This window comes from Budorcas taxicolor, chromosome 5 (genome assembly GCF_023091745.1).
Source record: "Budorcas taxicolor isolate Tak-1 chromosome 5, Takin1.1, whole genome shotgun sequence".
Classification (NCBI taxonomy): Eukaryota; Metazoa; Chordata; class Mammalia; order Artiodactyla; family Bovidae; genus Budorcas; species Budorcas taxicolor.
The window spans coordinates 37,207,865-37,231,925 of NC_068914.1; the positions used below are offsets into that span (position 1 = coordinate 37,207,865).

At 45.5% G+C, this 24,061-nt stretch overlaps 1 protein-coding gene across 2 annotated transcripts in view; it reads right to left on the reverse strand.

The window, feature by feature from the left end:
• TBCE (tubulin folding cofactor E) overlaps positions 1-24,061 on the reverse strand; it is a 91,448-nt gene that overhangs the window by 4,171 nt on the left and 63,216 nt on the right. For both annotated transcript variants that reach the window (XM_052639445.1, XM_052639446.1), the window contains exons 4-13: positions 17,189-17,374; positions 12,446-12,534; positions 7,073-7,172; positions 5,767-5,869; positions 4,240-4,316; positions 2,883-2,978; positions 2,288-2,352; positions 2,130-2,194; positions 1,664-1,816; positions 693-846 (exon numbers count right to left, since the gene is read on the reverse strand). In XM_052639445.1, coding sequence (XP_052495405.1) covers positions 693-846; positions 1,664-1,816; positions 2,130-2,194; positions 2,288-2,352; positions 2,883-2,978; positions 4,240-4,316; positions 5,767-5,869; positions 7,073-7,172; positions 12,446-12,534; positions 17,189-17,374 — 1,088 coding nt within the window. The remainder of the gene's footprint in view (positions 1-692; positions 847-1,663; positions 1,817-2,129; positions 2,195-2,287; positions 2,353-2,882; positions 2,979-4,239; positions 4,317-5,766; positions 5,870-7,072; positions 7,173-12,445; positions 12,535-17,188; positions 17,375-24,061) is intronic.

The following is a 24,061-nucleotide window of genomic DNA, read 5'->3' on the forward strand; positions in this document are numbered from 1 at the left end:
AGACCTGAGCCATACCCGCAGGGCAGCTTTAGACCCTTCGCCTCCCTGGCCCTGAGTGATTCAGAATTCACCTTAAGTGGCCAGGAAGTCGGGCCAGCTAATGGAGTAATTTGAAAGCAATTCCCACAGGCAGCTCTTCTTCCTCAAAGATGTTTCAGCCTGAAGCGTTTATGCAGTGAGCTCATATTAGGAAAGATATAAAACAGAAATTGCATAAACGTGAAATTTGGAATAAAAAGTCAAAACAAAATGGAAAGTACATCAGGGACAAGGAGCCCTGGAGTCAGAGCATCAGTGTCCAGGGGGCCAGGCTGGAGCAGGTCAGAAAGCGCCTTGCCAACCAGGTGCCAGGATGGGCGAGCGCTCAGGAAGACAGCGTGCAACTCACGAATGTTAGAATCACCCGCAGAGCTTCAAAGAATACCAGTGCCTAGGCTCCACGTTAAATGCTCTTCATTAAAAACTCTCCAGGGTTGGAATGATCGGGAGTCCTTCCTGCTGCAGGTGTACCTTCTCTAAAGACAGCTGTTTAATTATCTGCTCCCTGCGAGCTGCAGGAGCCCCTCTTGTCCATTTAGCTGCCCAATGGAGAAAAGCAACAACACAGAGGACCTCCTCTAACACCCACGGGAAACCCTGTCCCAGTGGGGATCCCCTAAGCCCAGGCGAGGGCCCTGGCGCACAGTACGTACTGAGGCAGAGTGCCTGGTATCTAGGATGGGCTGCAAGAAATTCCTCGTTTGGCCTGTTTTTCTCTGGATCCTGATGTCCCCCGGCTTTTTTCCATTCATTTCCAAATGCTTTTCGGTAATCGAGCTCAGCCCCACGTCTCTCTTCTGGTTCAATCTACAGGGATGTGAGAAAAAAAGCAAATCTATTAAAGCATTTTTCTAATATGTGTGTCTGGCACCCTATCCTTCTCCACTGCCTGCTACTGCTGCTAAGTCGCTTCAGTCGTGTCCGACTCTGTGCGACCCCACAGACGGCAGCCCACCAGGCTCCCCCGTCCCAGGATTCTCCAGGCAAGAACACGAGTGGGTTGCCATTTCCTTCTCCAATGCATGAAAGTGAAAAGTGAAAGGGAAGTTGCTCAGTCCTGCCCGACTCTAGTGACCCCATGGACTGCAGCCTACCAGGCTCCTCCATCCATGGGATTTTCCAGGCAAAAGTACTGGAGTACCCGGAGAGAATAATCAAACTGAGGCAACGAGACAAATTTCTACCTTTCCTTTGTAACATTCACAGATCCACGAGTTTATTCAGAAAGAACAACGATCTCCATTTTATCCTTTTCTTCATGAGTGTATCTGCCCATGAACCAGTTTCTGGACGGTGTCTGCCTGAGGCCCGAGGCCACACCATGAGGTTGTTGGGCTGGAGTAGCTGACTTCTGAGAGAGTACCTAGTATTCCACTGCCCAACCCTGCTCAAGTGACAATAAATTGGACTGGAGCAGCTGAACAGTGGTTTCCCCTGCAGGTATCTGAGTGTAACCCCACCTGCTAGGCTGGAAAGAACTGCTACAACGCAAGTGCACACGGGTAATACCATTTGAAGGAAACGATACCTGACTGCCTTTACGATCCTCAGCTCCAACGTCTCTTTACACTGGACCATTTCGTTTGCAATTTAAGAAATACCTCCCCAGGACACTGGCACTCACCGCACACTTGTTCAGGGTCCTCAGCTGACCAATCCTGGCAATGATGAACTGCCGTGTGGTCTGGGCGTCTTTGCTGCCTTCAGTCAGGGGGTTTCTCGTGCAGGACAGCGCATGCAGACTCTGCAACTTATCCAGCTCGTTCATAAAGGACCACTGAAATCCAAAACACATGAAGATAAACATGTTTCAGGCTAACTTTTCAACAGATTATTTGAACCAGTAACAGAAAAGCAAGCAAGTTCCATTGGAGACAAGGAATTTCATCCCACAGCAAGCACCCACCAGGAAGACCACGTACTTTACAACCGTGCCGTGGAAACTGACGTATGGGTTTATATGAGGAGTTTCACTCTGAGGAAGTGTTTCTCTTTCAACTTAAAATACTCCTTAAGAGCAGGAGCCTACAAACAGCATCCTGAAAGTGGAAATAGGTAATGCAGTGCACGCGTTCTGAAGATACGCTTACCTGCGCTATCTGATTGTCATTTAGTACAAGGTACTGCAAGGAAGGAAACATGGAGGTTTTGCACCCTAGAAGAAAGAGAATTAAGTTACACAGCAGAAGGGAGAGAGAGCTGAAGGGTGGGGGTGCCGAGGGAGGGGTGACTGAATAATCTTGGGTACCAATTCCCGCGTCCGGAAAATGTATAGAAGAAATTCCAATGTCAGAGAGGATTAGTTGTTCTAATCTGAAATGTAAAAACATTCGATTTGATTACACAGAACAATATGAAATGCCACGTGCTATCCGAGGAGACTAGATCTGTACATTTTTTCCTGCACCCTAGCTTTTCATCCTGTGTGCGATGCTGGGGAACCATGAGGTCCAGGGTAAGGCACACAGAGCAGCTTGCTGTGCCATTCTGCTGGATTCCGAGTCATCAAAACACCTGGTGCCTCCTGCTGTGCTCGCTGCTAAATGGGTTTCAGGAAAGAGACACAGACTGCCCCAAGCTTACTGAATGAAAACTTTTGGTATCAGCATCAGGGCCAAAATATTCATCCTTCGAGTATCACAGGACGGGCATAGACTACATTGTACGTGGTTCACAAGTCATTTCATGAATTCAAATAAAATTTTCGCAAGGGCAGTTAACTGAATTTGGGATTTCCATCCTCACTGTATGATATTTCCACTGAGAAAGCATATACAGCATAGGATGCATTCACTAAAAATCTACTAAATTCTACTGTAACGGGCATTTTAGGAGCAGGTTACCTGGGCAGATACGCTATTAGAAACAGCTGGTTTTCATCAATTGATTGATTAGAGGAAAGGTCTAACAACTTCACTGTCTGTAGAACATCAGTTGGCCTGTATGGGAGATAAAAATTTTTTCACACAGATTTGTTTTCAAAGATACAGCCTTAAAATACCTGGCTGTGGTGGTAAGGAGCGATCAGGGGTGTGGGGGTGGGGTGGGAGGCAAGTGTATGATATGAAAGGCACCATAAAGGATCCTGGTGGTGATGGGAGTGTCCTGATCTTGACCGGGCCGGTGTCCTAGCTCTGATACTGACCACAGCTCTGCAAGCCGTTGTCAGTGGGGGAAACGGGAATGGGTACAGGTGACCTCTGGCCACTATTTCTTATAAATGTATGTGAATCCAAAATTAAGAGTTTTTTTTTTTTTTTAAAACTGTGTCTATAGAATAAAAAGAATCATTCTGAACAGTAATTTCATTCATTTGAGTCCTTGGAGAATTTGCTATAAACTTGTCCATGTTTATTTTACACATTAATGATATCAACAAGAGAGGAGGATTAGGCGACAACCTATTTAACTGACAGAAGAGAACAAGCTTTCTTTACATACAGGGTCATCCCTAGGTATCCCTGGGGAATTAGTTCCAGGACCCCTAAGGATACCACAACCTGAGGATGCTAAGTCCCTTATGTAAAATGACACAGTCTTTGCCTATAACCTACATAATATTGTCCATATATTGTAAATCACCTGTAGAGTACTTAAAACACCTAATACAATGTAAACAGTTCCAATGCACGGCAAATTCAAGTATGGCTTTTAAGGAACTCTCTGAAATTTTTTTTGCCTGAGTATTTTCGATCTGTTGTTGGTTGGATCTGTGGACGCAAAACGGGGGGTCTGGAGGGCTGTACATTGGTACACTGACCTTGAACAGATAACGCTAATTTAAAATCCATTATTTAATCCTAATAGGTCATCCTACAGAACTTCCACTTAGAAATTACGTATGTTTATGTATAACTAATACAATTCAAAGCTTAAAAATGTTTAACTTAAAACTTTTACTCTGAAGGGGTTTCCTCAATTAGAACCTCTAGTGAAGTTTGAGTTGACAGTCTAATTTGGGGGGGCAATGAATAGTAATTGTTTTTATTATTTGAAAATTCTTCTAAAAATTAGGTATAAATAGTATTTATTTATTCAGAATGACTAAATGATATACAGCTACTTCTCAGAGAATGTGATTACATCTCTTTACTCTTGATGTTTGGAAAAACTAGTATTTCAATAAATGTAAGTGTTTTGAACTAAAAATAAAAAGAATGGCTAAATGGTGACAGATGCATTGATGTAAACCCTGGTTACCTTTCTGAAATGACGATATTGTTAGACTCAAGGTACAGTTTCTCAAGGACAGGCCAGCCAGAGGCACAGCAGAGCACCTAAGGGGAAACTCAAGTCAGGGTGAAGAGGCCTCAGTCACTCCCCCGTGTGTTTATTACTAGAACTTCCACATGAATTCAGTTTGGCTCCTGTTTTAGAAATAAATGCCTTTGGACATTTTGTTACAGATTCTGTCTCAGGCCAGGAGCGCTGGTTGCTGCTGCTACTGCTGCTAAGTCGCTTCGGTCGTATCCGACTGTGCGACCCCATAGACGGCAGCCCACCAGGCTCCCCCGTCCCTGGGATTCTCCAGGCAAGAACACTGGAGTGGGCTGCCATTTCCTTCTCCAATGCGTGAAAGTGAAGTCGCTCATAGCGACTCATAGCGACCCCACGGACTGCAGCCCACCAGGCTCTTCTGTCCCTGGATTTTCCAGGCAAGAGTACTGGAGTGAGGTGCCACTGCCTTCTCCGAGGAGTGCTGGTGGACAGCTGATAAAACTATGGTGTTAAGGGGCAGAGCTTCAATAGCATGGGAGCACACACTCCGGGCACCCGGAACCCATCAGGGTAGGCATCCACCCATCATCCAGGCATATCCTGACCTGTACAAAGCGGAACTGGAGATGGTAACTTAACACATTCTCATTACTGGATACAGTTCACTTAACCAACAGAAGGAAACTGATGTTAAACACCTTTCCTCACGTCTCGATGCCAATCTGGGCTTATAGAGAATGTGCTAATAGGACAAACTTTCTCCGTAACTATGTTTACAGTTTCTCACTGGACGCTGACTGCTACCTCCACTGTGCCCTTCCTTCCTGTTCTGCATGGAGAAGCCCTTAAGGAAGAAGTCAGGTGGTGGAGGCATGGGCAGCCCAAGGGCACGGCCACTCGTCTCTCCAGAGGTCCCCTGGCGGGGCTTCACAGATGCACACTGCACTTATCCACCCTTGGTTTGAAACCGCAGTGTTCTCGGTGTGTGGAGTCAGTCGACCTCTGACCGAGCCGAGTAGTACCAGATCTAGACTGCAGAGGCGGTCCGGCCCAGGACTCAGAGTCCGCTTTCAAACCCAGCTGGGTACCTGAGCAGTGGCTTCAAGGAGCTGAACCCCAAACAAGAAAAGGGTATGAGAACCTTTCTGCGGCTCAGCCTCAGCCCTAAGAACACTCGCAGGGAAATTCGGGCAGCTGAAAGGCTTTTCAAAGCTTGGCATGCACTTCGTGCAGACTGCTCAGGAGACACCAGAACCAACCAGAAGAGCCAAGAAAGAGGGCAGATTTAGAGATAGAAAATCTACTAACTATGAGAATTCTGTAACCCCTTTCTGTTAGGCTGTTTAAAAGAACCTTATTATCTGGATAATAGGATGATTAAAATGAAGCCACCGCTGGGCTTCACTCCCTCATTTAACCAAGAATTTAAAACTACTTATTACTAGGTAAAAAGCAAAGAGTCAGACACAGCTGAGCAACTGAACAACAAAACCAAAGATACATAATTACCTCTGCCCATGTTATGCCTGTCCGGTTAAGGACTAAAACCTTCAGCGTAGAAAATGCTCCGGTTGGAGAAGGTGAGCTCGAGGGAAATGTTAGTCTATTTTCACTGTGTAGAAGAAAAGACATGATGAGCTTATTATTGTGGCAGAGGAGGCCCAACTGAGATGGTCACTGGCGACAGTTTGGGATTTAACATGAGGGGTCTGGTTTGTTTCTACCTTAAATCGCAATTATATTAAAAACAAAATGTTTCAAGACTACCTAATTTTTAATAGTTACAATGCACAGTTCACTGGTATCTGACATGAAAAGGTGTGTTCATAGGGTTAGGCTGCCAGGTGAGGCTGCAGATTATCTGAAACACGAGGCTCGGGGATCGATCTGTGAGGTCAGCTGCTGTTCTGGATGCTGTAAAATCCAGTCCTGCTCTCAAGAGTCTTACAGATGTGCTGGACTGTGAGCTAGAATTTTGCTTCTGAACAGAGCCTGCTGTCAGTACGGACGAAATAAATTGCTGCCCTTTAAATTCCCTCTCAAGATCCTAATCTCAGAAGTTACCCCACATCTTTTTTCAGAAGGTACCCCATATCTTGTCATTTTTGAAGGACAATATCATTAAATAAAGCACATTAACCCTTATTTCTAGAGGAGGTGATACCATGGGTCAAAATATATTCTTTGCTCTGTTTGGAAGAATAATTAATTTAGGCTTGTCTATCTGCTCTGTGGAATCTACCTGTCAGATACAACTCACCTGTATGTGTGAGGCTGGCTCAGATGTGAAAGGGGGAGCCCGGCTGAGCCCTTGGAAAGTTAGCTCCTGAGATTAAAACTAATCAGATACTCAAGAAGCCTTGGCAAACATTAGTAAAATACAGAGCTCAGTGAAAAGCCCTTATCAGAAGTGAATTGAACAGTACCTCCACGGAAATAACTCATCCCTAAAGCAGTTAAAGGCTAGAGGGTTCTGAACGAACAAGCACTTTTAATCACATCTCCTTCTCCTCAGTTAAATAACAAGGCACCCAGATGGCCCATCTTATACGGTCAGGCTTGTGAAAAAACATGAAGCCCTTCCAGTTCAACATGGTAACCTAATGTTCCATCTAATCAGAAGTAAAACACATTCCCTATTAATGAATTGCCTCATGTGACCATTTAAAAAACTAAAAGAATATTAAAGAATACGTTAAACTTCAATAAATTCAACCCGGCTGTCCTTCCCTTCACTCCCGCAGAGATGCTGTGAAGGAGCAGGAGAGGTTAGGTCTTCATAATCATGTGCAGTTAGGCAACCACCAGTTCATACCTGAGGTTGAGGACTTCTAGGTGCTTGAGCTGATTGGCAATATCTATAACTTCTTCCCATGATGACAACAGATTCTTTGACAAATCGATGCTTCTAATATCTAAATGCACATGCTAAGAAACAGTAATATGGAAAGATGCAGAAGAGGACAGTTGTTAGCTCGGTTCTGGAACATGGGATTTTTGCCTTTTCACTTTACGCTTTCTAGTCTGCTTGAAATTTTTTTCATGAGCACATACTACTTTTACCCCTTTTTAATCATCCAGGTGTTCATCTAGAAACTAAAAGGTTCACTGTCACAAACTGCATGCTTGAGGCAGACGCAATCGAGTGAGCGGGAACCAAATGTCGTTAACAATGATCCATTCCAGCATTACTCCCCCATCAAAATAACAAAAAAGGAAAAGACCCAACAGAGATGGTAACTGATCTGTCCAGCACCCAAGGTGTACCCACATATACTGCCTTTGGTACTGTGAGGCCCCTGCAGCCTTATGTCAAGCACTCAAGTCTCCTCCCAGGGGATACTGCTGAACTCTGCACCCTAGGAACCCCCAAATAAGGAGAGGTGCCTCCAGGGGGTCAATAGCAGTTACTTTGGAGACATGTTCAAAAGGGCTAAGAATGACCTGGAATTCTGAGGGTCTCCTATAGACTGGATGGGGTTGGTGTGATACCCACCATCCCTGGTACAGGAATCCAGAGTGGGTAACCCAGGACAAAGAAGGGCCCCGGATGCCACAGGGGATGGTGGCAGTGCATGCCATCAAGAGGCAGAGGAAAGCCTGAAGGGCTGGACCAGCTCAAAGAGGATTGTACACACTACTCGAGTATGTATGGAAACTGTTCCTCTATCCTGCAAATAATGATTGGAGACCAAGTGTCTAGCAGTGAACACGCCCATCAAAAGCACGTGCATCTCTGGTGTGCCAGGTACAGACATGCCTCAGAGTAACAGAGCTGGGCCTGCAGCAAAGGAGGTGTAGGGGATTTATACCCAGTGCTCACGAAGGCCACCTGACCGAGAAGGTGACCTGTGGGCAGAGCTGAAGGAATTGAGGGAATGCCACCCTGGAGAAGCGCATCGGGGCAGAGGGGACGACAGGAGCAAACGCCCTGAAGTTGGAATGGGTTTGGCCTGTGGTGGGGGACAGCAAGCTCATGTCTGCCTGCGCAGACAGGGTGGAGGCACTGGAAGGGAGGCCCCAAAGCCCAGGTCAGACCACAAAGGGCTAAATCTCTGTTAGTCTCTGCCTGCAAGGGGAGCTGCTGACGTGGGCTGACCCAGGTCTTTTAAAAGGCCATTCTACTGCACTGCTAAGGGACACACTGCAAGGAAACGAAGACAGAGCAGAAAGGGGAGGTGGGAGGCTCCCGAACCAGAGGGGCAGCAGAGGGAAGAGGCTGACGGGACTTGTCAATGGATTCAGATGAGACTTGAGAAAAAAGGAAGAGTTAAATTAACCCTGAGGGTTTGGGCTGGTGTCACTGGAACTGCCCTTTATGGAGAAAGACTACAGAGGAGCAGGTTTGAGGGGACACGTTCAACGTGAGATGACTGCAGACACCCCAGCAGAGGCAGCACACAGTGGACAGACAGGACTGGGACAGAGGCCGGAGTGCAGGAGCCTGGCAGCCACAGGCTGGACTGGCCTCATCAGGAGAGGCCGAGGGTCTAAGGTCTGAGCCTGGGGCGTGCTGACCTCTGGCACCTCAGTCTGCCAGAGACTGAGGGGGTTTAGCGACAGAGGGAAAGAGAACCAGAACCAAAGAACAACGGCCCGCGGCCCAGGTGGTCCACTGGGTGCAGGCAGCATCTTGCTTTTTCACTGAAGGAAAAACCGAGCAGTCAGTAGCCGTGCTGCCTGGGGCAGGCCAACGGCTGTGAACTTAGATCCCGATCAGCCTCAGCCCCAAATCCATTTTCTTATAGCCTCCAATGCAACAAGGCATCATTGCCCATGAAAGATGGAGAAAGTCACTTTTAATACAAATAGTGGCGTCCATCAACAGGGCTGGTTGGAGAGGAAAGACTTGCCAATGAGGAAGCTCCACAAGGAGGCAGGAAGAGGGGAAGGCAGGCGGAGGAAAGGCCCAGAAGGGGATGAACCCAGCCGGGCAGCAAATCAGAGCCTGTACCCTGCTCCAGCCGCTGTGGGCGTACTAAGGCCAGAGAGCTAAGGACGGTGTTCACGGTTTTAAATGGTTACATTTGAGGCGGTCATGGAAGCATCCACACAATATCCCAGTTTGCTGGTTGGCCACAGGCCTAAGGTATTTATTCCTTGGCTCCTTAGGGGACAGCTTGGCAGTTCCTGACCTAAGGAGCTCTGAAAGAACAGAGTGCAGGAGGGCTTGGAAATAACACTCAGAACTCTGGGGGCAGGATTCTTATGCCCTGATGGTAAGACACGGCGCAGAACGGTGCTTGTTCACGCTCCAGGGCTTGCTGCCAGCAGAGTGGAAGTCAGTGGAGAAAGCAGCAGAGAAAAGCTGGGCCTCTGCCACTAGGAGAACAGCGGCCACCTGAAGGTGTCCATCCACATGGAAGGAGAAAGGGCCACAAGTGTGGGCCAGCTAGACACCACCCAGACACAGAGCATCCCCAGTCCCCCCGGCTCCTCCCCCAGCCACTTGGCCACCCACTCGCTCTGGGGGTCTTGAAGCCACCACAGGGGCAGTGGGGCTGACCCTGCATGGGCCCTTCCTCCTGCCCCTGAACTGCAGCCCCTCACGCTGCCATGTCCCCACCGCTGCTCCACCCTAGACGCGGACCCGCGTGCAGCGGTTGGCCTGGGCGCTTTTTTGTGACCAGTGGTCAAACCCCCACTGCCCTTCATTCTCATCAGTCCTGCTAACTCCGGGCCATCAGGCTGATTGGAAAGGGTTCATGTCCAGTCATTCTCCACTCGCTTGTCCTTTCCACTGTGTAGCTAGAATTATACATATTTCTCCTAGCCTGTACAGAGCACAGCTGCTGCTGCTGCTAAGTCGCTTCAGTTGTGTCCCTCTCTGTGCGACCCCATAGAAGTCACTCAGTCGTGTCCAACTCCTTGCGACCACATAGACAGCAGCCCACCAGGCTCCCCTGTCCCTGGGATTCTCCAGGCAAGAACGCTGGAGTAGGTTGCCATTTCCTTCTCCAATGCATGAAAGTGAAAAGTGAAAGTGAAGTCGCTCAGTCGTGTCCGACTCTAGCAACCCCATGGACTGCAGCCTACCAGGCTCCTCCGTCCATGGGATTTTCCAAGCAAGAGTACTGGAGTGGGTTGCCACTTCCTTCTCCAACAAAGCACAGGGATCACCTGTATTCAGACTTCAGCTTGATATAGTGGCCCCACACCCATACATGCACATATGTGCGCGCACGTGCGCGCACACACACACACACACACTCTTGAGGGCACACATACACACACACACTCTTGAGGGCACACACACACACACACACTCTTGAGGGCACACACACACACACTCTTGAGGGCACACACACACACACTCGAGGGCACACATACACACACACTCTTGAGGGCACACATACACACACACACACTCTTGAGGGCACACATACACACACACACACTCTTGAGGGCACACACACACACACTCTTGAGGGCACACACACACACACTCTTGAGGGCACACATACACACACACACACTCTTGAGGGCACACACACACACACTCTTGAGGGCACACACACACACACACACACTTGAGGGCACACACACACACTTGAGCACACACAGTCCTGGGAGCTCTGTCACTCTTGCTCCTGTGGGCTCCCCAAGTTCAGAGACACCTCTTCCCAGCCAAGCTCTCCAATCCACCACCGTCAGCCCTGGCTCAGTGAAGGATCTGAGAGAAGGATCAGTCTAGAAACGATGACTGGATTAAACACACCAGGCAATCCTTCAACTTCGGGCGAGAATTCAATCAGCAAGTGCAAGGCATTCATCACTGGGTCTGCAAATACAGGCCATGACTTGATTATCTCAGCAAACCTCATTGCCTCATGTCTTGGGGGACATTCTTGCCCAGGAGAAAGTGGTATAAACAAGCAAGATGCTGATTGCCCAGCACACTGCTGACAACTCCAATCAGCCGATCTGCACACCCAAACCCCTCTGCTGACCAGAACTTTTCTGTGTGCTGAAAATGAGCCTTGAACCACCCAATCCCAGTCTTCCGAAACCATTTAGGAGGAGGCCAGGCAGATTATAGAATGCGCCACGCACTTCTGTGGCACTTTGCTCCTTACCTAGCTCCATTCCACACCCACCTCAATGCCCTGGCTCTGTTGCCTAACCTGCAGAGGAAATGACCACATCTGGGGCAAAAGTGGGGTGGGGGCGCTACTCACGGGCAGAAAGGACCAGTGGTTGCAAGTCCCAGCAGACCCCCAGCGCCAAGGGACTGCACCTCTGAAACACTGGCTTGGGGAGCTATGCTTCAATTCCTATCACAAGGTAGGTAGCGTCAGAGTGGTTAAAAATATTTTGCTAAAAGGAAGTTCTTCATCAGCCATCTCCTCAGTTGAGAGACCTATGAGCTGCTGTCTTTTGCATAAACTATTATACAGAGATGAGACAGGCTTAAGGAATTGAGAGAAGACCTTTTAAAGTTAGGGAAAGTCTATTTGACTTGCCACTCTTTTATTTGGGGCTTGTTAGGACTGTGGCAGATCCAAGGAGCACTTGAACCAGACTACACCCTACCAGACTACAAAGTGGGGCAAGTTTAATGATTTTTCTTTTAGACTAACCTCCTCTATTTTTAGGTGTGGGCATAAGAGAAACACAGGGCGAAAAACAAAGAACACACTTACAAGAGACAGATGACAAATTTGGAAAAGCTTGTTTTTGAGGTATGATCTCAAACCGCATTGCTGCATGAGCAAGAACCTTAATGAAGGAAAGGATTTACTTCCCTCCCTCTCAGGAAGGCCGTCGGGGCTGGTGCAGTGGCCCCAGGGCCCACCCAAGGCGCCAGTCCCTCTCCATGCCTTCCCTGCCGGCTCCCCAAGACGGCTCTTGCCCCACAGCCTGCTGCTGAGCCCTGGACCCTCTGTCTGTGCTCAAAGAGGGGGCGGGCAGGGTGGTGGGCAACGGACAGAAGCTGGTCCAGCCACATCTGTCCCCCTGGAAGAAACCCTGTCCAGACACTCCCATTTTACCTCTCCCGGGTCCGGGTGAGTCACACACCCCACTTGAAAGCAAATGGTCTAGAGAGGTAATTTCCCCGAGTGGCGACAACCTCAGGTGGAACCGAGTCCCTGTTAGGAGAATGGACATCGGGTAGGGAACCAGGGTGTCTGGCTCAAGTGTCCAATCCAGCCCGACCCCAGTGATGAGTTCTCACTGGAAAGGATACTAGGACAAGCTTTGGCAATTCCTCCTTGATCACCAGCACCATTTACTGCGCAGTTCCTCAAAGAAACGTCTTGCAACTTGCTCAGCTGACTGTATGAAAAACACAGAGTTCACATGCAGACATAAACATGTACGCTATCCATCGGCCCTTTAAAAATTAAAAAGCGTTTTAGACACACAAAAAGGCATCAGAAATAACAGTATCCACTGCCCAACTTAAGAAATAAAGCCTCACCGAAAAAAAAAAAAAAGAAAGCATTACAAACATTATACACAACACTGAAATCCTCTCGAGCCCCTTTCCATTGCCCTTTCCTCTCACCCTCTACTCCCCACAGGGCACCAGGGCACTGGGGTCAGTGTTGGCTTAATCGTAAGCATTTCTTAATAGTTTTACTATTTTGTTAGAGTTTATTATTTTACTCTAACAGTTTTACTATATTTCCATGTCCCTAAACAGTTATTGCAGTTTTGAATATTATAAAATTTGACATAAATGGTACCGTACAGCTTCCCTAGTGGCTCAGATGGTAAAACGTCTGCCTGCAGTGCAGGAGACCCGGGTGTGATCCCTGGGTCAGGAAGATCCCCGGAGAAGGCAATGGCAGCCCATTCCAGTATTCTTGGCTGGAAGATCTCATGGACGGAGGAGCCTGGTGGGCTATAGTCCATAGGGTTGAAAAGAGTTGGACACGACTGAGCGACTTCACTTTCATTTTCCTGTGACTAACTTTCTCCCTCAACAATACCCAGTCCAGCACTGAGAAGGGACTACATGGACACATGCTCTGGAATGGACATGTTCACACCTGTGGTCTGTCCCCAGAGAGAGAGACCGCAGTTGATTTATTTGCTCCTCTGGTGACAGGGAGATTATTCCCAACAGTGCTAAAGGGCACACTACTGTACACTTTTTGTACTCAGGTGGCAAAATCTCTCTAGGGATATAGCCTAGAGAGCACGTGTGTGTATCTTTAGCCTTTTTAGATACTCTCAGAAAGCACTTTTTTAAGTGTAGAGAATCTGGGTTCTGTTCATTCAAAGAGCCCAAGTGTTACAGCACCGGAGAGTGTTGAGAACACAGGACCTGGAGTCAGACTGCCTGCGCTCAGTCCTGACTCCACCCTCCTCTGGCCCTGGATGTGTGAGCCTCTCTGCACCTCAGACGGCACATCCACACGCCCGTGAGCATGATGGCGTTACTCACAACGGCCACATGTACCGAGTGCCCACTGACCAAGGAATAACGTGCGGTCAGTCCATATGACGGAGGGCTACTCAGTCTTCAAAAGGAAGGGACATTTGTGAACCTGGAAGACATCATGCTATGGGAAAGGGGCCAGTCACAAAAGGACACACACTGTATGCCTGCGTTTATACGAGGTACCTAGGTGAGGGTCGACCTCACAGACACGGAAGCAGAGCGGCGGCTGCCACGGGCTGCAGGAGGCAGAGGTGTGCCGCCATTGTTTAAAGGCTGCAAGGTGTCAGTCTGGGAAGAAGAGAAGGCCCTGCAGATGGACAGTGAGGCTGGTTACACAACAGTGGGAATGCACCTAGCCCTCCTGAACCATACACTTAAAGTTAAGGTGGGGATTTCCCTATTGGTCCAGTAGTTAAGAATCTGCCATGCAATTCAGGGGATGCAGGCTCAGTCCCTGGTCCAGGACTAAGATCCCACATGCCTCAGAGCAACTAAGCTTATGCACCACAACTGAGTCTGTATACAGCAACAAAAAGATCCCACATGAGGCAACTAAGACCCGATGCAGCCAAATTAAAAAAAAAAAAAGGTTAAAATGGTAAATTTTACATTATGTATACTTTACAACTTTTATATGCTATCATTTAGCGGGTCGGTATTTGTGAAACCCTCAGAATACAGTGTGACATGCAGTAAGTCAGTTTATAAGCATTTATAAAAGTAAATATAAAACTGACAACCTCTGGGGGAATACTGAGACCAACCTGCAAGGCATGAGCTATGACAGTCGCAGAAGCTTGAGGGAAAGGCAGTAGCAAAGTCCTGGGGCATAGGCTGCCAAACTTTCTCAGTTCTCGGGGCCCTTAGCATTTCAGTAATCTCCTGCAGTGCCCCGAGGCCAAAAGAAAGTACCATTTAGTAAGCAATTAGGACCAAACAAGTTTATAATTATTTATGTCCTGTCAAACTAGTGTCTGCTGGGCACTTCAAACCCTGGAGTCCGAACGGACCCCACCCCTCCTTTTCCTGTTCCATGATGATTTTCAGGAGATACAGTACTTGCTTTTCTTTCCGCACAAGAGTGACCCCAAACCCAGCTTTGCAGGTATGTGACGCCATGGAAAGAAGAGGAATATCGAGAAACTCAACTACCTTCAACTAGCAGTTCACACCATGTCCGGCAGATGTCACTGTTCCCCTTTAAAATGCAAACTCTCCCGCTGGACCCGTGAGCTCATGTGGTGCCTGGAAGCTTAGGGATCCCGGTCTCAATTCAGACCTCAGTCAGAGCCACAGCCATCTCCAAAGAGAAACCATACACAGTGGTTTTCACTTGGTTTTGCTTCCCTCTTTATAAGTCTTTTCTCAGTGATGCAAACTCAAAGCTGGTCAGCTGGAATTATTAAGGAGATAATACAGTGGCTTAAAGTTGAGGTTGAGTCGAGTGGTTAAGCCTCCACACTCTCAATGCAGGGGGCACAGGTTGATCCCACGTAAGATCCCATGCACAGCACAGCAAGGCCAAATTAAAAAAAAAAAGCAAGCATCACGCCAACAGTGATGCCTACCACTTGTAATTCCCAAGAGTTCTAACAGCTTAGGTATTACTTTGGAAATGAGGAAACGGAAGCTTAGAAACCAAAGAAGCTCTAACTGGCGTCAGGACTAGAAAGAAAGTGGCTGAGCTGACATCTGAACCCAGCCTGACTGATTCCGACACTGGGTTCTTTCCAGAAAGACACTAGCTCATTAGTGAACACGTTGATATATATGCAAGCAGTTAATCATTCACTAGAAATCTGAGTTGTGCAGCTGTTCATAAACCAAGGGAGAAAAATCTGTTGGCAATTTGTTAACACTCACAGTGCCCATGGTGTTCTCTGAAAGAGATCAACAGGGGGAAAAAGTACCTCTTCTGGTGTAAAAAAATTTTTTTAATATTTGCATTTTAAATGGAAAAAATTAAGCAAGGAACCCTAACCCTATGAAGGATACAGTTCCGTTAGTGTTAGTCACTCAGATGTGCCCAACTCGTTAGGATTCCACGGATGGCAGCCTGCCAGGCTCCTCTGTCCATGGAATTTTCCGGGCGAGAACACTAAAGTGAGTAGCCATTCCCTTCTCCAGGGGATCTTGCTGACCCAAGGATCAAACTCAGGTCTCCTGCACGAAGGCAGACTCGTTGCCATCTGAGCCAGCAGGGAAGCCCCACAGTTCCATAAATCAAGTTCGATAAAGCAAAAACCACCCACATCCGTTGTCTCTCAGTGGCGCGTTAGTCATGACTCTTTCGTTCAAGGTATATTTTCTAAATCCTCAACAATGAATGTACATTGTTTGTAATTAACAGTCGAGTTACCGCTTTTTCAAAAATCTTGATTTCTTTCGTGTGTGTTTTTTTTAATGCTAAAAACCAGAGAAATGAATTTACTAGGAGTTCTTTCATGGTCCAGCGGTTGGGACCCCGGGCTCTCGCAGTCATGGCCTAGGTTCAATCCCTGATCAGGGATCTTAGATTCTGCAAGCCACAGGGTGTAGCCAAAATTTAAAAAAAAAATTTTTTTTTTTAATTTTAAAAAAGGAAATGTATTTACTCTTCAACCTTGTGCCCATGTGCAGTTAAATTCTGTATCATGTTTAAATCACCATAATAATAATAATAATGAGAACAATAAAAAGATAGCAAAGAATTTAATTTTGAACAGAATCACAGTTTAACTCTTTCAGAGAATGAAGGTGTCAACAGCAGCAAATCTACTCTCCAGAGTGGCCACCAGGGTTCACTACTAGGACGCCTCATCCAGGTCAGGGTCACACACCACACACTGACCATCACTAAAGAAGCAAACCTGGGAAGTCGCACAAAACCACACAGTTGTGCATGGCTTTGTGTGAATATTAGCTTCTACTCTGGTTCACATGGTGCATCAGAATAAGCAATGAGGCTTTCTGAAGAGCATCACTGTGTTCAAAGAGTTTGAAAGTGCAGGGAAAGTTCAAACACAGCACTTTCAAAATGCATTTAGTGCCCCTTAGACACAGTCACTTTGGGGTACATTTTAAAAGCAAGACCCCATGGTATTGTGATCCAGTAGGTCTGGGAAGGGACCCAGAATTCGGCATGTTTCAAAAGCAGCCCAGGTGATGACGGTGTGCAGAGACGGGAACTACTGGGTTTTAGAGGGTGCCATCCTGCTACACGGCACAGGTAACAAAGTAGACTTCTGTTTCCATTCCTGATTCATCAAATGTCCAACCTTAGCTCCTTAATAATTAGTCAATACAGTATAGCATGGTATAAATAACAACGGGCAAATTAATGTTTATCTTTCAATCTAGAAAAGTCCTGTTCTAAAATAAGAACTTTAATTTCCCCTAAATATTCAATCCTTGGATCCCTCTGATTGCAATTTGCTGATCTGCAGAAAAGAGACCCGCTTGGGAGCAAAGTTCTCAGCACTGACACACAGTCAAGTGAACTTAAATCCTGAACTTGGATTAAACTGTCAAAGTCAGCTCTACCATATCAGTTTCACTTACCTTTGCTGTTTTATAACAGAATCAAAACCAATGGTTTCTACAGGCTTATTTCCAATTATAACAATCTGCTCTGTTTCCTCTTCCTTTGGTTCATTTTCTAGCACATAGCGGTTCTTAATTGCAGTGAGAAAGTCTACTCCAAAATTTACTTTGTTTGGACGAATGAAGGATCCGGCTGTTGGGTGCCTGGAAATGGAGATAAACAGAACAGAGAGAATATCATCTGTGGGGATATTTAAATAAGATCACACACACAAAAATCCTTTATAAATTGTCAGTCTGCCACAAATGTAAAATGTCTGCATTTACAAATATATTAGCAAATAAAAGGAATGAAACAATATTTATAAAGGAGAAAGCAAGTATCATCCAAGAATGGCCATAAGGAAATGTTCTGAAGGTTTTCAAAATTTTCTGTATGCTAAAAAAGGAAAAACAGCATAAAAGGGAATATTTTTTTAAAAGTGTAATTGATACAACTGATCATAAAGCATTGAGAGCTGATGCAAGCAGGTAAAATCCCAACAGATAAACAGATAAGAAATACAGAACAGATAATTCATAAAACAGGAAAGAGTATTAAAACCATGGGGAAAAGTTTCACCTTGCTAATGATTAAGAAATGCAAACTTGGGGCTTCCCTGGTGGCTCAGTGGTAAAGAATCCTCCTGCCAATGTAGGAGACAGGGGTTCGGTCCCTGGCCTGTGAAGACCCCATATGCTGCAGGGCAACAAAGCCCATGCTCCACAACTGCTGAGCCTGTGCTCGAAAGCCCACAAGCCACAGCTACTGAGCCCCCATGGCACAACCATTAAAGCCTGCACGCCTAGAGCCCACGCTCCACACCAGGAGAAGCCACAGCAATGAGAAGCCCATGTAAATAACTAGAGAGTGCCCGCCCCGCGCCACTGCAACGAGAGAAGACGCTCACGGCGCAACAAACACCCAGCACGGCCCAAATTTAAAATTTAAAAAACGCAAATTCAAACAATGAATCTGTTTTCAATAAAACTGGCAAAAAATAAAGTCCTAACATTCAAAGACTGCAAGGTTGAGTTAGTGTTTGATTGTATAATCGTACCCCTGGGAATCCGTCAGCAGGCAAAAATTTAAAAATAAAACAAAACTGCATTTACAAAGATTCTATATAATAGCATTTTTTAAAACTGAGGAATTCAGGAAACCATAAAAACGTCCAGCTGGACAGGAACTATTAAGTAAACCAGATAGATGAGGTCATTAAAGTATTCTAGCTGTAATACTTAAGAAAACTACTTACAGAATAATGCTGAGATTTCTAAACACTGCTCCAAATTGTACATGACAGAACTACAGAAGAATCTTATCTATGGCTAGACAAAGATTCAATAAGGACACAAGAAAATGAAAACACTTGTGGATAACAGGATTACATACAAAACGTTTCAAATTATAACCTGAACTAAATGAAAGTTCAAATATGGGGATAAAATTAGAGCATGAATATTCTACATTCTACAGAAGTATAAGATATTCTAGCATAATTAATATTTACCACCATTTATATATTTTATATAAATTTATATTTACCATAATTTACAATATTTAAAATTATAAAATTGTTTTATAGCAATTTTTACCAATAATTTCAAGAAAAATTTAATAAAAATATTAATCATATTGCCATATGTAAGGACTATTGTCAGGCTTTTCAAGACACTCAAAACAGATCTTTAGACAAATTACATTTCACCATCAGCACTGCATCATGGCAACAAGACCTAACTTTCAGGGAAGTCCAAGTATGCCTATAAAACGGCTGAAAATGGTAGTATCATTTGATCACAGTAGACAATAAATGATGAAATACACAAATCGCCAAAAATTGTACAATAAACATTATTTTGGCTTATGCCCTTTAACGCTTAGAGAAATCAAACTTCCCTAAAAGTCACCATAATTAAAGGGGATAAAATACTACTGACAATAAATTTTGTCGATGTAAACATATATACATTTTTTTCCTAGAATGTGGCTCTAGAGAGATTACCAGATTGTGAAAGGTATTTGTAACCCCAGAGTCAGAATGATGCCTCAGGGAAAAAGTGGCCCCGAGGTCGTGAGAACCCCAGAGAGGGAGGTGTCCCGGAAGGCGATGGAGACTGGACAATCGCGTCCAGGGCTTCTGGGCACAGAATCTAGCAACTGGACAGAAACCCTGAAAGAAGTAGCCGGGGTGGGGCCATGAGGTGAGTTCCAGTGGGAGGAGACTGGCCTGAGATTACTCTCACGCCGAGTACTTTTATTGGAAAGGGGAGATGTTTTAAGAGAGGACAAGGCGTGAAACTTACATGCTGATGAAGATAAACCTACAGAGAGGGGGAAACTGTTGATGCAGGAAATTAAATTCTCTGTTGCAGCAAAATCACGTTCTGAATCTGTGTTGTCTGCTGGGGTATCAGAGGATCACTGTCTACTAGATGCTCCCTAGGAAATACTTCGGTTTTTTGTTTTCTCACATGTTTTTTCACTGCGGTAAAAATCACATAATATAAAACATACTATTTTAACAAATTTAACCGTACACAACATTCACTGTTGGATACCTCTCACCATCACCCATCTCCCGGATTTTTGACCATCCTAAATTGAACTTTTCGGGGCGGCAATGAGGAGATACCCCTCGTCCAAGGTAAGGAGGAGTGGCTGCGCTTTGCTGCAGCAGCCGTGAAAAGATACCCCACGTCCAAGGTAAGAGAAACCCAAGTAAGACGGTAGGTGTTGCAAGAGGACATCAGAGAGGGCAGACACATTGAAATCATAATCATAGAAAACTAGTCAATCTATCACACTAGGACCACAGCCTTGTCTAACTCAATGAAACTAAGCCATGCCCTGTGGGGCCACCCAAGATGGGCAGGTCATGGTGGAGAGGTCTGACAGAATGTGGTCCACTGGAGAAGGGAATGGCAAACCACTTCAGTATTCTTGCCTTGAGAACCCCATGAACAGTATGGAAAGGCAAAATGATAGGATACTGAGAGAGGAACTCCCCAGGTCAGTAGGTGCCCAATATGCTACTAGAGATCAGTGGAGAAATAACTCCAGAAAGAATGAAGGGATGGAGCCAAAGCAAAAACAATACGCAGTTGTGGATATGACTGGTGATAGAAGCAAGGTCCGATGCTGTAAAGAGCAATATTGCACAGGAACCTGGAATGTCAGGTCCATGAATCAAGGCAAATTGGAAGAGGTCAAACAGGAATGGCAAGAGTGAACGTCGACATTCTAGGAATCAGTGAACTAAAATGGACTGGAATGGGTGAATTTAACTCAGATGACCATTATATCTACTACTGTGGGCAGGAATTTCTTAGAAGAAATGGAGTAGCCATCATGGTCAGCAAAAGAGTCTGAAATGCAGTACTTGGATGCAATCTCAAAAACGACAGAATGATCTGTTTGTTTCCAAGGCAAACTATTCAATACCACAGTAATCCAAGTCTATGTCCTAACCAGTAACACTGAAGAAGCTGAAGTTGAACGGTTCTATGAAGACCTACAAGACCTTTTAAAACTAACACACAAAAAAGATGTCCTTTTCATTATTGGGGACTGGAATGCAAAAGTAGGAAGTCAAGAAACACCTGGGGTAACAGGCAAATTTGGCCTTGGAATACAGAATGAAGCAGGGAAAAGACTAATAGAGGTTTGCCGAGAGAACGCACTGGTCATAGCAAACACCCTCTTCCAACAACACAAGAGAAGACTCTACACATGGACATCACCAGATGGTCAACGCCGAAATCAGACTGATTATATTCTTTGCAGCCAAAGATGGAGAAGTTCTATACAGTTAAAAAAAAAAACAAGACCAGGAGCTGACAGTGGCTCAGATCATGAACTCCTTATTGCCAAATTCAGACTTAAATTGAAGAAAGCAGGGAAAACCATTAAACCATTCAGGTATGACATAAATCAAATCCCTTATGATTATACAGTGGAAGTGAGAAATAGATTTAAGGGACTAGATCTGATTTCTACGGACTGAAGTTCGTGACACTGTACAGGAGACAGGGATCAAGACCATCCCCATGGAAAAGAAATGCAAAAAAGCAAAATGGCTGTCTGGGGAGGCCTTACAAATAGCTGTGAAAAGAAGAGAAGTGAAAAGTAAAGGAGAAAAGGAAAGATATGAGCATCTGAACGCAGAGTTCCAAAGAATAGCAAGGAGAGATAAGAAAGCCTTCCTCAGCTATCAATGCAAAGAAATAGAGGAAAACAACAGAATGGGAAAGACTAGAGATCTCTTCAAGAAAATTAGATACCAAGGGAACATTTCATGGAAAGATGGGCTCGATAAAGGACAGAAATGGTATGGACCTAACAGAAGCAGAAGATATTAAGAAGAGGTGGCAAGAATACACAGAAGAACTGTACAAAAAAGATCTTCACGACCCAGATAACCACAATGGTGTGATCACTCACCTAGAGCCACACATCCTGGAATGTGAAGTCAAGTGGGCCTTAGAAAGCATCACTACGAACAAAGCTAGTGGAGGTGATGGAATTCCAGGTGAGTTATTTCAAATCCTAAAAGATGATGCTGTGAAAGTGCTGCACTCAATATGCCAACAAATTTGGAAAACTCAGCAGTGGCCACAGGACTGGAAAAGATCAGTTTTCATTCCAATCCCAAAGACAGGCAATGCCAAAGAATGCTCAAACTACCGCACAATTGCACTCATCTCACACGCCAGTAAAGTGATGCTCAAAATTCTGCAAGCCACGCTTCAGCAATACTTGAACCATGAACTTCCTGATGTTCAAGCTGGTTTTAGAAAAGGCAGGAACCAGAGATCAAATTGCCAACATTCGCTGGATCATGGAAAAAGCAAGAGAGTTCCAGAAAAACGTCTATTTCTGCTTTATTGACTATGCCAAAGCCTTTGACTGTGTGGATCACAATCAACTGTGGAAAATTCTGAAAGAGATGGGAATACCAGACCACCTGACCTGCCTCTAGAGAAACCTATATGCAGGTCAGGAAGCAACAGTTAGAACTGGACATGGAACAACAGACTGGTTCCAAATAGGAAAAGGAGTACATCAAGGCTGTCTATTGTCACCCTGCTTATTTAACTTCTATGCAGAGTACATCATGAGAAATGCCTGGCTGGATGAAGCACAAGCTGGAATCAAGATTGCTGGGAGAAATATCAATAACCTCAGATATGCAGATGACACCACCCTTATGGCAGAAAGTGAAGAGGAACTCAAAAGCCTCTTGATGAAAGTGAAAGAGGAGAGTGAAAAAGTTGGCTTAAAGCTCAACATTCAGAAAACGAAGATCATGGCATCTGGTCCCATCACTTCATGGGAAATAGATGGGGAAACAGTGGAAACAGTGTCAGACTTTATTTGGGGGGGCTCCGAAAATCACTGCAGATGGTGATTGCAGTGATGAAATTAAAAGATGCTTACTCCTTGGAAGGAAAGTTATGACCAACCTAGATAGCATATTCAAAAGCAGAGACATTACTTTGCCGAATAAGGTCCGTCTAGTCAAGGCTATGGCTTTTCCAGTGGTCATGTATGGATGTGAGAGTTGGACTGTGAAGAAAGCTGAGCATCGAAGAATTGATGCTTTTGAACTGTGGTGTTGGAGAAGACTCTTGAAGAGTCCCTTGGGCTGCAAGAAGATCCAATCAGTCCATTCTGAAGGAGATCAACCCTGGGATTTTTTTGGAAGGAATGATGCTAAAGCTGAAACTCCTGTACTTTGGCCACCTCATGCAAAGAGTTGACTCATTGGAAAAGACTTTGATGTTGGGAGGGATTGAGGGCAGGAGGAGAAAAGGACGACAGAGGATGAGATGGCTAGATGGCATCACCGACTCAATGGACTTGAGTCTGAGTGAACTCTGGAGTTGGTGATGGACAGGGAGGCCTGGCATGCTGCGATTCATGGGGTTGCAAAGAGTTGGACACGACTGAGCGACTGAACTGAACTGTTAGAAAGGATCCTAGTGTGAAGAACACAGTTCTGTCTCAATAAAACACATTTCTATCACTTGGCTAAGGAGATTAAACATAGCTAGCCTCATTTTTAAAGGTTCAAAGGAATCTACCTAAGAGATGATCTAATGCAGGACTTCTCAAACTCAACCCAACCAGTCAGTCACTTGGAAAGCTTATTAGAACCCACCTTGGGATGTACTCAGTGGTACTGGGCTGCAGCCGGGGGATTCTGATGCAGAGTGCCCTCAGCTCCCACTTTAAGAAACTCATCTAATTCAATTCCATTTCAGTTGGAGATACTGGGATCACCATCACTGAGGTACACGAGCTGTGCTTGTGCTAAGTTGCTTCAGTCATGTCCAACTCTTTGCAACGCCATGGATGGTAGGTCACCAGGCTCCTCTGTCCATGGGACTCTCCAGGCAAGAATCCTGGAGTGGGTTGCTGTGCTCTCTTCCAGGGAACCTTCCAGAGAGGTGCACAGCCAAGACCACGTGGAGTCCTGGTGACTAGTGCACTATCCTTTCCCGCATCTCTGTCTCTACTCTCCTCACTACCACGAATTTTAGTAGTTAGTAGATGTGTTAGTAGGCATTATTATTTAATGCTGTTTAGTAAAGAAATAAAACAAGCCCTTTAATAATAAATGAGAAAACAACAACGCAAAACAAATGCCATGGTTTTCATTTCTGTCCTAAATTTATACTTTAAAAAACTGTGGTAATGAACAATTCCACAGTATAGTCAAAGCTATAGTTTTTCCAGTAGTCATGTGTGGATGTGAGTTGGACCATAAAGAAGGCTGAGCACCAAAGAATTGATGCTTTCAAACTGTGATATTGGAGACGACTCTAGAGAGTCCCTTGGACTGC